We start from the raw sequence: 12855 nt of genomic DNA, 5'->3' as shown, positions 1-12855 counted from the left end.
GATTGGCCCAATCGAAACGCGGCAGGCTGATCACAGGGAGCTCCTCGAGAGGGAGGATCGCCCGAGAAAAGCGGGGGGACAACCGCGGGATGTGGTTGGCCAATGCCCCACCGCGAATGGCCCGGCCCGACCGGGGTTCCATGTTCTCCCCCCCACCGGAGGGTCGGCGGGTGGTGGGTGTTGCGTGTTGCGCCTGCACCGCGCCCAGCGTCACCTCAGGGGAAACCAACCAGAAACAGATAGGCAGTCAACGTTTGCTTCTCTTTTTCCTTTCTGCTCTCCTCCCCCGCGATGGGACGCCCGGAAACTGGGACAAAAAAAATAAAATACACTTTTAACTACCCATTCACGGTGCCCTCAATTCAACACCCCGTCCTTGGCGACTCCCTCCCTCCCTCCCCCCCCTCCTCCTCCTCCTCCTCTTCCTCCTCCTCCTCCTCATCGGGTCCTATTTTTGAACGGAAAGAAACGGGACAGCTGAACAGGCTGGCCGTGTTCAGAGCCCGCCGTCGGAATCCAGCACCTCCACAGCCGCATCTCGTCCACAGCAAATGCGGGGACAATCCGCGACGCGACCAGGCCCTCCTGACCTCAACCATGACCAGGAAACGCGTCGCCATGTCGACCTCAACGACGCCGCGCGACCGAAAGCCGCCCCGTTCCTGGCGGCGGTAGCCAAACTGGCTGCTTTCTCGGTGAGTGAGGTGGCGGGCCGAGAGAACCGAAGCGCCGTGCTGCGATGGCTGACCCGCCGGGCCATCGTGATGCCCCTCTCAGGACGTGTTCCTCTCGGGCCTCATAATTCCCGTGCTTCCCATCCTTCTCGAGTCCCGAGCCCAGGTTCCTCGTTCTCAGGGTATGTCGGCCCCCCAAGGAGCGTGTGGGCGTGACGCCCGGATCAAGCGCTGACGCCTCGTTTGTGCGATACCAGTCCAGCTATGGACCTCCGTCCTCGTCGCCGCGCATGGCGGCGCTTTCGCCGTATCGTCTCGTAAGTCTCCGGCTCGACGGACCGGCCACGATCTTGGGCCTTGAGGCTGACCGGATTGATTCCTGAAGCATTGATGCCTCTGCTCACCCGCCAGGGCCCGACCGCCGGCGTTGTGCTCCTCGCCGGCCTCGCCGCCACCGCCGCCGCCTTCGCCCTGCTCCAGTTCTCGGCTGACCATGGGCTTTGGATCCTGGCCCGCGTCATGCACGGGTTCGGCGCCGCAGCCATCATCGGGGCGTCCTCGGGCCTCCAGGCCACGGCGGCCGCCACCGGCCCGACCTGGTTGTCGCCCGCTTTCCTCCAGAACGCAGCCATGGCCGCGGGCCCCTTCGTCGCCGGGGCCTTGTACGACGGCTACGGCGCGCCCCCTCTGTTTTACAGCGCCTATGCTCTCATCGCCTTGAACCTCGCCCTCGGCTTGATCGCGGTGCGCGTCGCGCCTGCGGGTCCTGCGACAGGCACTCGTCAGGAATCCGCCGCCCTCCTCGACCCCGAGTCCACCCCCAGCGGCTACGGCACCGTGTCCTCCCGCACCTCCGAGTCTGGCGAGCGATCCCCGCGGTCTCTGTCCCCGACCGCTCCCGATTCGCGGCCGACCCCCCGGCGTGCCTCCCCGGTCGGCGCTGGCCAGAACGGCGCCCGGCTGTCGGTTGCGTGGGGCGGCTATCTGGTCCTTGCCCTGCTGGCTTCTTCCCTTCACAGCGTCCTGCCGGTCCTCAGCCTGCGGCGCTTTCGCTGGTCCATCCTTTCCAGCGCGTCGCTGTTCGTCCCCCTCTCCGCCCCTGCTGCCGTAACCGGGCTCCTCGCCGGCGTCGTGGCCTCGCGCGTGCCCAAGAGCCCCCGCTTTCTCGTGACAAGCGGTTTCCTCGCCTCCATCCCCGCCTTCCTCGCCCTGGGTCGCGTGGCCGAAGAGGCCGACGCCGGGCGCTGCGCCCTCTCTCTCGCCCTGGGCGCCGTTTCCCTGGGCGCCGGTCTCTCCGGAGAGCCGCTCCTGAGGGAGATGTCTGCGGCCGCAGGCCCCGGGGCCACCCAGCCCTGGAGCGCCGCCGCCCGCGTCGCTCCCCTCCCCCACCTGGCCGGCGCCTGGGGCACGCTCGTCGGCCCGCTCTTTGCCGGCGCCGTCAGCGGGCTCTGGGGCTGGAAGACCATGACCCGGTCCCTGGCCGTCGTTGCCGGCAGCGCCGGGGTGTTGTCGTTGTTGTTCCTCCAGGGCTGGATCGGGAACCCTTCCCCTGACACCTCGGCGGCCCGCTCCAACGCCAGGTCGCTAGACGAAGAGTCGGCGCCCTTGCTCGCGGCTAGCCGCTCGGCATTCCTGGCGTCTCCCGAGGCGTACCCCAGGAAGCCCGAGACGGACCGCGCTGATCGTAGCGACTCTGACGACGTGTCCCCCCACGCCCGCACCAAGAGCCGTCCTCACCGCCGGCACTTCAGCGTCGATAACTTTTCCCTCGCCACCACGGCGGCGGGCAGCATGGATTCCTCGGGCTCCTCGGTTCGGTTCCAGGCCGCCCTCGAGACCCCCGTGCCGCCGCCCAGCAATGGCGGTCGCCGGCGATCCCAAGCCAGCGACGTGACGACCAAAACAGCCAGCGCCGAGCGGCGCTACGTGATGCGGGAGGCGCCGCATGCCCCGGCCACCGATCCTCTCCTCGCGGCCGGCAGCCTTTACGTCATCGACGAAGAGCGCGAAACGGTCGCCGGCGTCGAGACGGCCCGGCAAAAGCGTCGCGTCGTGGTGTTCCCCGAGGGCGCTGCGCCGCCGGAGCTGCTGGCCAAGCACCGGCACCACGTCGTCGCCATCAACGCCCTCGACGGCACCGCGCAGATGGTAGCGGATGCGACACATAACCACGCCGTACACGTGACGGAGGAGGCGGATGAGTCGGCGGCGTTTGAGGATGCCAATTCGCGTCGTTATGTCGTCATTGTCGTGGAAGGAGATGACGTCAACGCCCAGTGAGACAGTCGCAGGCAATATTAAATGAGAGAAGCCGTGCGGCATGTGGGGCCGTCGCGGTCATGATGGGGGGTTCAGGGTGATTTGTACCACCAATTGGGCATTTATCATGGTCATGAGTAATGTAGATACCCTGAAGCTGTAGTGGTTTTGCGGGATACTCGGAATTTGATCTTCTTGTTTGTCTTTGTTGAAAGAGGATCTGGTCTCTCTCTCTCGTTTTGGCCCGACATGGAAAGTTTGCAACAAAATAACGATGTTGATCTCATCCTCCTCCTTATCCCTCCTTCGAAAACGTCATTTGGCTGGGACGACACGGTGGTCGGAGGAGACATGGTCATAAAGTCCATGGCATCCCTCCTCCTACAGCATCTCTGGTCTGTTGTGCGTTACAACCTGGTCTATGGTCCATCAAAACATATCAAGACATTCCCCAAAAAATCTGAGAATCTTGAAAGACGCTTCCCCATACCGGCGTCGTTCATCCTACTCTCTTGATGCTACGAGCACAACTCTCTTCTTTTCCCTGTCACTATTCTTCCTGCTGACTTGTTTGTTTTCATCTTACTTGCTCGTTCCCTCGCGAACCGTCGAACATTACTCGAATCCCTTGAACCAGCATCCCGCACTGACCCGGTCCCAGCACGCTCTTCCAATCCTCAGCATCTTCCATGCATCATCTGGGGTGAAACCGCCGTTCGAACCGTGCATTTTGGATCCAGCGTCATGTCAGACGCGCCAGCTTCGTTCACGTAGCGTTTCCCTTTTCACTTATAAAGCCACCCTTCCCTATCCTCCTGGCTGTCCACGGTTCCTCGTACCCATGTTCCAAGCTCCTACGCCCAGACCTACCTAGTTGTCTTCCCATCCTCCCGTCAGCATCGCCGTTGATGCCGCAGCAATCGAGCTCACATCTGATCAGCCCCTTCATCACCACCGCTCACTCCCGCCGGCCCCTCAGCGTAGTAGTATTTCACCACCATCTCTTCTGGTTATCATCTTGGCTGTAAACATCTCCTTGCCCTGCTGCTTTTGGCGTTTCTCCCTACCCGCCATTCCGTTCCCGCCTTTCCGGCGTCATTTCATCGTTGCGACGTTTGGTCCTGCCCTCTCCCGTCTTGGCGACCATGGCCACCGCCATGACCACCACCCAACGCTGCCCCCGCACGGGGCGTCTTCTCGCCGCCCGCGTCGGTGCGCGTCTGGGGGCCTTCTGCCTTCGCCTTGCTGGCGAGCCGTTTCGGTCTGCCGGGGGGCGCGGCGGCGCGGACGGCCAAGGAGAGGATGATTTCGCAGGGAGGAACAGGAGGAGGAGAAGGACGACGACGACGATGACGACGATGACGACGATGACAACGAGGAGAGCATGCGAGTCAAGGGCCGTGATGGACGTGCTCTTCGCGGACGAGCCGGACGACATGGATGCGCTGGCGGTCGAGAACGAATGGGGATCCCCCCCCCAGGCCGAGCCGCTGCCCCGATACACGCGCCACGCAGCCGATGCCGAGGGCGCCCCGCCCGCCTACGCTCCCCCGCCGCCGGCGGGCCCGCCACCGGTGAGCTCAACCTCTTTCTCCTTTGGCGTCGGGCCCGCTTGGCCGGGCCATCGTCGCGCGGGAATGCCGAGCTGACGCGGCCGTGCGCGCAACAGGCCTACGAGATGACCGTCCTCTGCGACGTGCTCGACCGCCGCCCCCGGTGCCCTGCTTTGGACGAGCAACGACGGACCCCCCGCTTCCGCCGCCGCTGCCCCCGAGGGCGCTGCCGGATCGACGGCATCGCGCCGTGCTGCTGTGGCACACCCTGCTGCTGGCTCCCGGTCCATCGATCGGGTTGTCCGGCCCCCTGGGAGTCGCCGCGCGAGCGGCGCCCGCGGGAGCGACTCGGGTAACCACACCGGCAACGCCGCCGTCACGACGACAGCCACGAGGACGCCTAGCGTCATCGCCAACGACAACGACAACGACGACGACGACGGCAGTAGCAGCAGCAGCAGCGGTAGCAATGACAGCAACATCAACAACAGCAATAACAAATTCTACCGGCCTGCGCCGGGGTCGCACTCCTTTTCCGGCTATCCCGCCCTCGCGGGCTTCCAGCAGCCGTCCAAGATCATCGAGTACAGAGGCCGGCAAATCCGCGTCCCGGCCAGGCTTGTTCAGAGCGCGACCCGGGGAGACTAGACGAGGCGCAGAAAAAGGGTGACAAAAGTCGAGAAACGTGGATAGGCCGGGCTGCAGGACCTAGAATGGCGGATCTAAAAGCGGATGGATGGACCACACGGCATACCATGAGGTATGCCTACCCGGCGGCGTGGGTTTGCTCTGGGGACAGGCGTTTAAACGGGCGTTGATTTAGACCACGGGGGGGAATAGGTACGGCGGCTGGGCGGCGGCGTTTTGGGTAAAGAAAAAGGTGTCGCGATGATACCGGTGGGAGGTGTGTCAGTACCGCCGGGCATGGAGTCACGCTGGAGGAATTTTGGAAGCTTTTTTGTTTTCGTACATCAATATACCTACTGAGTAGTTAGTCGTAATAAACCATGGTACCATGGGTACCCCACGGTATCTCGGCTGACCTTCCTTTTCGGTGTCTTCCATGTGTATCCTGCGCCGAGTCGTTTGGCCTTGATAGGTACCTCGGGAATGAGGAGGAGTGACGTGGATGGGCAGGATGGGACTGAGGTGCTGATGGTCGATGTGCTAATACAACCCATCGATGATAACAATGAAGCCTTTGGCAAACCACGAGGCAGATGGCTCCGTGACGATACTACCTGACGTACGAGACGGTGTTGTGGACCAGCCCAAGGTTGCCCTGTGGGATCCGAGTTGTCCGGGAGACAGGGACGGAGCAGACCGAAACCTGGCCGTTGAGGTTCGCGGGTGGAGCCCAGGATCCCTGGGCGGGTTACCTTACTAGTTATACTGTGTAGTTATACTCCAGGTTCCCCACCCATAGGGCTGAGTGGGGGGGAGGGGGGGGGGTGGTTCCATGCCCTGCACCTGCAGCATTGCTTGGCAGTTGAAAGTGTGGGGAACAGTGTGACGTGCCCTGGACACCCGATCAACACCAGCAGAACGGCCACTTGCCACGACAGGCGAAGGGATGCCCCCGAAGATGCTTCGTTGGGTCCCAGAGTAACGTTTCAGAAATTCTCTGGTTGGAGGAGGGTACGCAATCGAGAGGTCGCCATTTCGATCAAGTCAAGTGTCTAGTTCCACAGGCTGCCTCAAGTGAATGCTACCGTGTACGTACATAGTACATCCGATGCTGAAGCGGGGAACGAGCCGCAGCGGATCTGTGGACACGGTCCTCAGACGGTCTTGTACTGTGTAGATGGCCAGCGGAGCACGGGACCAACCGGGGGCGACTTGGCCCATCCAGCCTCGGATCTTTTGTCGACAAGTCATCTGAGCGTCCATTCATGCCATCAGCGCTTGGGATCATCCGTTGTTGTTCTTCTCCTGGCAGTCTTTCGTGCGCCCCTGGAAAGCGCTATGATGCAGGACCCCTAGACGACCCAAGTAGCCTCCAGAGCAAATCATCAGCGACCTTCCTCCCTCATTCTTCATCCGCGACGTCGGGGTGGGTTTGCCACCACAGCGTTCCCAACAATCGCTGAGCCCATCCGCCCGGCCTGTCCAGCGCTGTCGGCACGAGCGTCATCGCCATGGGCCACACGTACCCCAAAAACCCGAGCACTACGTCTCGGACCCCGATTCGTGAGTTCTTGGCGCTGTCGCGGCCCCCGTCCGCGTCGATCCCACGATTCCAAGTCCCCTGCCCCCCCCCCCCCCCCCCCCCTTAACCTTGGGAGAAGAATCCTGCCGTTAATCAAGCCCGCGTGCTCTCGGGGACAGAATGGACCGACCAGGTGCCGCACAAGTACTGCGGCAAGATAGACCTCGGCCGCATCGGCCGCCCCAACAAAGCCCACCGCTGCGACGCCTGCCTCGCCATCAAGCACCGAGAGAGCCGTTACCGCGACGGGCCCAAGAACATCAAGGCCGGGAGGCTCCAGAAGATGGCGTGGCTGACGGGCGAGGCGTGTCAATGACGATGGGCTGGGAGCGTGGCGGTCACCTTGGTCTCGTCGAGCGTGGGTGGGACTGGCGCGAGGCGGAGGCATAGACTTGCGCTGGCGTTTTCGTCTTGAGGCATGACGCATGAGATTGCCTACGTAGGGTGGCTATTCATCGGAAAGCTGGAAAAGGATATGGATTCGCTCCGCACTCGCTCCCTTGAACGTCTTGCTGCAATGCGTTGCGTTGATGTTCTGGCATGGCGTCCTCGTAGACAATCTAGGCCCTCGCAAACGCCCCAACATCTCTATTACAAGAGGCGTATCCAAACCCTGTACAAAAGAGCCACTTCAATGCGCCAGGCACAAGCCCACCCGCAGACTTTCGAGCCCGACAGAGGGCGAGAACCCAGGAGAGACCTGGTCCCGAGGTTCAGAATCGGGAAAAAGGCTTGCCCTGCCCGCTTTGCCAACCCCCCGGCACCCAAAGCCCCATCAAGGAGGCGTCCCTCCAGAGCGGCGCCGTCATCGCGCTCACGCCCGCCGCGCTCCCGGTCAAATCATGCATCTCCAGCCTTGGAATCTGCGCGACGTCGCCATGTCCGCATCCCGAAGCAACGCCCGCCGTCCCACCAAGCCCGTGATACTCATACTCGCCGAAACCGGCCTGCATCGCCAACAGGTCGGAGGGGGTATCCGCCATCAGCTCTCCCACGCCCCACCTGCCGTCCGCTCCAAGCTCCGCCTCCAGATCGTGGTGGCGCAGGTAGGGACTCGGCGTGGTCGATGACGGCAGCGTCTCGGCGGCAGGCGACCAGCCCGCGGTCGCGGCGGCCGCCTCCGGCTGCGGCGGGCTCAAAGGCTTGTCGAAGCCAAGCCACGCCATCCAATTCTCTGCCGCCGCCGCCGGCGACGCGGGGAAGAGCAGCTCCGGAGGCTCCGGGGTCGGCAAGGACGAGAGGGCCTTTGCTGGCATGGACAGGGTGCCGGGGACGCGCAGGTGGGGGCACGACGAGCGCGACGGCGTGGGCGACGAAGACGGGGCGGCAGCAGCGGCGGCGGCGGCGGCAGCCGCGGCGTTCCTTGCGTTCCGCGCCGACGCGGACCGGGACCCGGGCCGGCCCGAGCCGTCCTGCTTGCGAAGCAGGATGCTGTACCTGTTCTTGGCCGCCAGGGAGGTGCGCTTGGGGAAGTGCTGGTTCACAATGTCGCTCCAGTTGCGGCCGTGGAGGGAGACGAGGTGGACGAGCTTCGCGTCCTGCGGGCAAGGCAGCCAGCGAGACGCAAGGGGTTAGCGAGCATCATCATTATGGGGGGGGGGGGGGAAGGATCTGGATAGATCTGGACAGGTAAAGAACAAGGCTAGCCTACATCCTCGGGCGTCCAGGGGCTCTTGTCGATCCTCGGATCAAGGCAGTCGTACCAGCGCTTCCAGCACTGGTCGCCGTTGCGCGTGCCGACGGCCTCGGCGATCTTGCTCCAGCGCGCGCCGTACAGCTCGACCGCCCTGCGCAGCTTCTCGTCCTCCTCCCGCGTCCACGTGCCCTTGCGAATCGCGTTGGCGATGCTGTAGTGCCACCGCTTGCGGCAGTCCTTGTTGTTCCGGCCGGGGAGGTGGGATGCGATCTTGTGCCAGCTGACGGGGCCGCATTTTGGGGTTTCTGGCCGCGAGTCAGCCGGTCGGGCTCCAAAGGGAGCTGAGAAAGGAGCGTACCCTGGGCCACGGCCTCGATGAGAAGCCGGTCTTCCTCGGGGGTCCAGACCTGCCGGGCCTTTTGCCCGGGGGGAGGTGCTGGGCCGGGATGAGAGCAAGAGGAGCGTGCCCTGCAAGCTCCGGCCATGATGTCGCGCGCAGCTCGGGGCGTTGGGAGACCGGCTACACGGCGGTGAGTACCTCACTTTGCGGTATGGTCTTACACCACGTGGATGCGTGAGCGCGCCGAGAACCCCCTGGTGAAACTACACACGAGATCCCCGGGATGCCGACGGTCGGGTTTCAGCATCAACCCGGACGGTGAGAGTTCAACGGCTGCCTTCATAACAAGAGGAACACCTCCAAGCCGCATGAAGGGGAGCCTTGCTGGGCGAAGCTGCGTGCTTTGTATCTCCTGGCCAGATCCCGGGGACCCGGCCATTGGAACCGGGCTGTCGGTTTGCATCACCGCCGACCCCTCCCCTCAGCCCTACGGACCCATTCCCTCCCCAAAGCCGAATCGGAATAGCGGTGGCCTAGAACGTAACGTGACAGGCAACGGGGCAAGCCGTGCATCCTACTGTACGCCTTGATTGGCCTTGATCCGTGTCGCAGCACTGGGCTGGGGAGAGACGTGGCGAAGCAGCAGCCGGGCCGAGTTAATTGGCGGAGACCCTGCGGCGACCGCTCTTTCAGCTGGCATCGTGCAACCCAAACGGCACGATTGCTGACCGTTCTAAGGGGGGCGGGGGGGGGGGGGGGGGGGGGGGGCAAAAAGGGACTCGAGACGAGGCTCGCAGCCGTCGTTGCGCCCCCGTTTTTTCTCTGCGCTGCTGCGAGGAGCACGACGGACCGCCGAGGCCAACGCGGGAGGGCGCCGGGGTCTGCCTGAAGATGGAGGCTTCGCGTCATCGCCCGGCGTCCTTCGGCTCTTCAACGGCCAGACGCACGCGTGCTCGGCCTCCTTGTACGCAGCAGAGAAATCTGGAATCCAGTGTTTACCCCCCCGGACATGACACGGCGACTCCGGGATGCAACCGCCAAACGCCGGGAGGTTCCTATCGGGGCCGATTGGCTTGTTCGGCGGGCCGGGGCCGGGGCCGGACCCACAGGTTGAGGTATGGCAAAGCTTACTACTTAGTAGTAAGGTACCTTACCCTACGGTAGGTACAATGCAAACCACACCAAAACAGGAACCGCAACAGTAGGGAGGGTATCTGACCCAGGCCGCTTTTTGTTTGGCCGTTACGGAATTTCCTCTGGCCATGCCAGACGGGCACAATTTCCGAGGGGGAAGCAGCTCTATGATGTCCTTACACAGTAGACGTCCAGCGGGCTGTTGTTGGGCTTTGCTCCGGCGCAGGACGCCCGCGACATATCATGCGCAGCGCGACGAATCTGACCTGGCCGCAGCAAAGCCGGTGAGACCGGTGCGTGTGTTTGACCGACTGCAACCGCGGGGGTGAAGAGGACCGAGGGGTGTGACACAGCCGCTCCAGGGAAGAAAGAGGCTGGTCATTGATTCCCGTCCCTTTCGCCCAACGAGGCAGGCCGCCAGCCTCAATCAAACTGATGGATACCTCCGTCAAAGTCCTTCGAAGCCGAAGCGAACAAGGACTGGTGATATACGATATGCGGCCCGGATGTCTTGTTGTTTTTGGGAAGGGTCAAGCCCCGTAGTGCATCAGTGACGGCGTGAACAAGGACCCATGGGCCGGGGTCTGCATGTGCATGCTGCACTCAACACAGAGCGTAACCATTCTCTCTTTCTTATCCTTGTTCCGTCACCGATGGTGGGTTCGAGCGAGGAACGGGGTTACCTCCGTGTATGTAGTGAATCTGAGCGAGACCCACAGCAGACATCGCGGAATCATGCAAAGCTCTGTGATGGGGAAACGCTGCGCTTCCAGCGACCCTCCCCGACCATCTCGCTTTCGAGGATGACGGGAAGCTTTGTGTTTCGGGGAGGCTGAGGCGAGGCTTGTGTTACAGCGACAGGATGCTCGCCTCTCCGACTTGCATCAACGTTGCGCCACGGGGTTGGTGAGGATACGCTGTGGTACCGTACCTAGGTAGGTAGCTGGGTGGGAGGCAGCCCCGTTACCCACCGACTTGCCCACAGCTGGCCTCAAACCCCCATAAACACATACCACCTTCTTCTGCCTCTGTCGGATGAAAAGCAACATTACCTGAAACGCTTGTGTACAAGATTACCTAGAATGCGTCAGCTCCTCATCCGCCGCGAGGCGTCCCCCATGAACCTCGCCACCGCCAGGTTCCAAACACCAAAGCCAGACATGGGAAGCTCTTGGACGTGATATCATGACGGTAGCATTAAAGCAAACTTTCAAGCATATGCATGTATGGGTATCTCCAAAATCGGCCGCCCGCGCTCGACGCCATCGCCCTTCCCGCCCAAAGAGAGGCCGGGCTGGCGGTTCTATGTCTGCAGAATGGCAAAGCACCAATCGCTCGCCGCCTGGTGCGGCTTCTTGAGGTTCTTCTTCATGTAGCAGCGATGCTTCCCGCCCTGGTCGCCGGGAATGTATCCCCACGCGCAGGCGGTGCACTCGTTGAACGAGGCGCACGTGTGCATGCACTCGGCCATGCTCGTCGTCCTGCGCAACAGGAAAGCACACAGACCCGTCAGCATGGTTCGCGCCTCCATCGCACAAGCCGATCTTCTTGCCGGCGCGGTGCAGCGGGTTACCGAGCACATGTACGTACCAGGCGTGTGCGAGATCCAAGGCACCGGTGCCGCCGCCGTAATCGATGCCGCAGTAGCGCCGGAAGCTCTTCGTGGAGCCGGGAACGTGGTAGATGGTGTTGTTCAACCCCGGGCAGTCCGAGTTGTAAATCGGCCGGCCGGGGGCCGTTCCTATTGTTGTTGCCGTTGGCATGGCAGCGCCGTCCGTGGAGGGAGACGTTGCCGTGGGCGCATCGGTTGTGACTGCGACGTTGCCTATGGAACCGCGGCCAAGGTCGGATGCCGCGGGTGGCAATGAACTGTCCCCGTTTGTCAGCTCAACCACACGTCATGAACAGCAGCAGCCCTGCGATTTCGACGGACCTTGTCGGCAGATTCTGGGACCCGATGGTGCTCCCGTTGCGTTCCCTCACGCCGAACAAGCCGAGTACAACCCCCGTCACGATTCCGACGATGACCAGCAAGCCAAGGACACCCAGGACCCAAAGCAGCCTCTTCTTCGTCTTCGGAGACAAGCCACTGCTTTCGCCAATGCTCCAATCGCGCTGGTTGTTGGGGTCTGGCGAGCCCGATCTGGGACTATAATTGATGCCGGCCCCTCCTCCCCCTCCTTCTCCTCCTCCCCCATGACCACCGACCGAGTTCGGTTCTACCGGGGCTGCCAACCCCCCTCCTGCTTCTCCTCCTCCTCCTCCTCCTGCTGCTGCTGCTGCTGCTCCTGCTGCTCCTCCTGCTCCTCCTCTTACCGCTCCATACCCTGTTTCCTTCCTCAAAGGGTCCTCGCCCGGCAGCGGCGGCGTCGGTTCACGATAGAAAGTGTACCCCGCCAGGTTCGCGTCGCCCTCCCGCTCGACGTCCTTGGCGGACACCCCGTCGTCCCAGAACACGGAGGGCCCAATGGAGCTGCGGTTCGGCGTTGTGATGGCAACCCCGATGGCGGCGGGCGGGGGCGGCTGCTGCTGCGGGATCCGGTAGCTGACCTGCGGCTCGCCCTCGGCGAAGCGCACGCGCTGCGGGCTCAGGTCGAGGTCATTGCTGGTGTCGCTGATGCTGGGCAGCGGGTGGGACGGGGATCCCCTGTGCGACGATGGGGCCATGTTTCGTCGTCGTCAAGGGCGCGCACGTCAGATGGAGAGCCCCGGGTCCATCTCGCTCGGCGTGGGGCGTGGGGCCAAATTCGGAGCGGCCTGCGTCTTTCTTATGTTCGGCCTTTCTCCCACGCAGGTCCCGTCGTCGCTGTCTGGCAAAGTCGGTTCGCGGTGGCCACGCGCAGGTCAAACGCGCTGGGAGGGGAATGGGATGATAGGGAGGGCGGGAGAGAGACGCAGGGGCTTCGGAGGTTTTCAGGAAACCATGGCTCCTTGCATCTTGTTAGGTTACCGCCGGGCGCGCTGACGAGGCAACATCTGCCATTCCAGAAACAGAGCGTCGGATCCCGGTCGGTGCAATTTCGCGCAAAATTGCATCGCGAGGATCGCGC

The 12855-nt window shown here is 63.0% G+C and overlaps 5 protein-coding genes across 5 annotated transcripts; 3 read left to right on the top strand and 2 right to left on the bottom strand.

Annotated features, from left to right (window-relative positions):
* Positions 1 to 551: 551 nt before the first annotated feature.
* Positions 552 to 2954, top strand: VTJ83DRAFT_3668 (uncharacterized protein; the record flags this gene model as incomplete). Its single annotated transcript, XM_071010071.1, has 4 exons — positions 552 to 695; positions 778 to 856; positions 932 to 991; positions 1060 to 2954. 4 exons carry the CDS (start codon positions 552 to 554, stop codon positions 2952 to 2954), a joined length of 2178 nt encoding a protein of 725 aa, XP_070867546.1.
* A 1124-nt stretch (positions 2955 to 4078) lies between these two features.
* On the top strand, positions 4079 to 5134 carry VTJ83DRAFT_3667 (uncharacterized protein; the record flags this gene model as incomplete). Its single annotated transcript, XM_071010070.1, has 3 exons — positions 4079 to 4507; positions 4603 to 4736; positions 4804 to 5134. The coding sequence occupies 3 exons, from the start codon at positions 4079 to 4081 to the stop codon at positions 5132 to 5134; spliced, it is 894 nt and encodes a 297-aa protein (XP_070867545.1).
* Positions 5135 to 6624: 1490 nt separating this feature from the next.
* Positions 6625 to 7011, top strand: VTJ83DRAFT_3666 (uncharacterized protein; the record flags this gene model as incomplete). The annotated part of the gene is made up of 2 exons (XM_071010069.1): positions 6625 to 6676; positions 6815 to 7011. The coding sequence occupies 2 exons, from the start codon at positions 6625 to 6627 to the stop codon at positions 7009 to 7011; spliced, it is 249 nt and encodes an 82-aa protein (XP_070867544.1).
* A 397-nt stretch (positions 7012 to 7408) lies between these two features.
* Positions 7409 to 8816, bottom strand: VTJ83DRAFT_3665 (uncharacterized protein; the record flags this gene model as incomplete). The annotated part of the gene is made up of 3 exons (XM_071010068.1): positions 7409 to 8233; positions 8347 to 8636; positions 8690 to 8816. 3 exons carry the CDS (start codon positions 8814 to 8816, stop codon positions 7409 to 7411), a joined length of 1242 nt encoding a protein of 413 aa, XP_070867543.1.
* Positions 8817 to 11108: 2292 nt separating this feature from the next.
* On the bottom strand, positions 11109 to 12472 carry VTJ83DRAFT_3664 (uncharacterized protein; the record flags this gene model as incomplete). The annotated part of the gene is made up of 3 exons (XM_071010067.1): positions 11109 to 11286; positions 11396 to 11674; positions 11739 to 12472. The coding sequence occupies 3 exons, from the start codon at positions 12470 to 12472 to the stop codon at positions 11109 to 11111; spliced, it is 1191 nt and encodes a 396-aa protein (XP_070867542.1).
* Between the last annotated feature and the right edge of the window lie 383 nt (positions 12473 to 12855).

The sequence above is a fragment of the Remersonia thermophila genome, chromosome 3, assembly GCF_042764415.1.
Source record: "Remersonia thermophila strain ATCC 22073 chromosome 3, whole genome shotgun sequence".
Classification (NCBI taxonomy): Eukaryota; Fungi; Ascomycota; class Sordariomycetes; order Sordariales; family Chaetomiaceae; genus Remersonia; species Remersonia thermophila.
The sequence above is the reverse complement of the archived record's forward strand: the minus strand, read 5'-3'. Positions and strand labels throughout refer to the sequence as shown.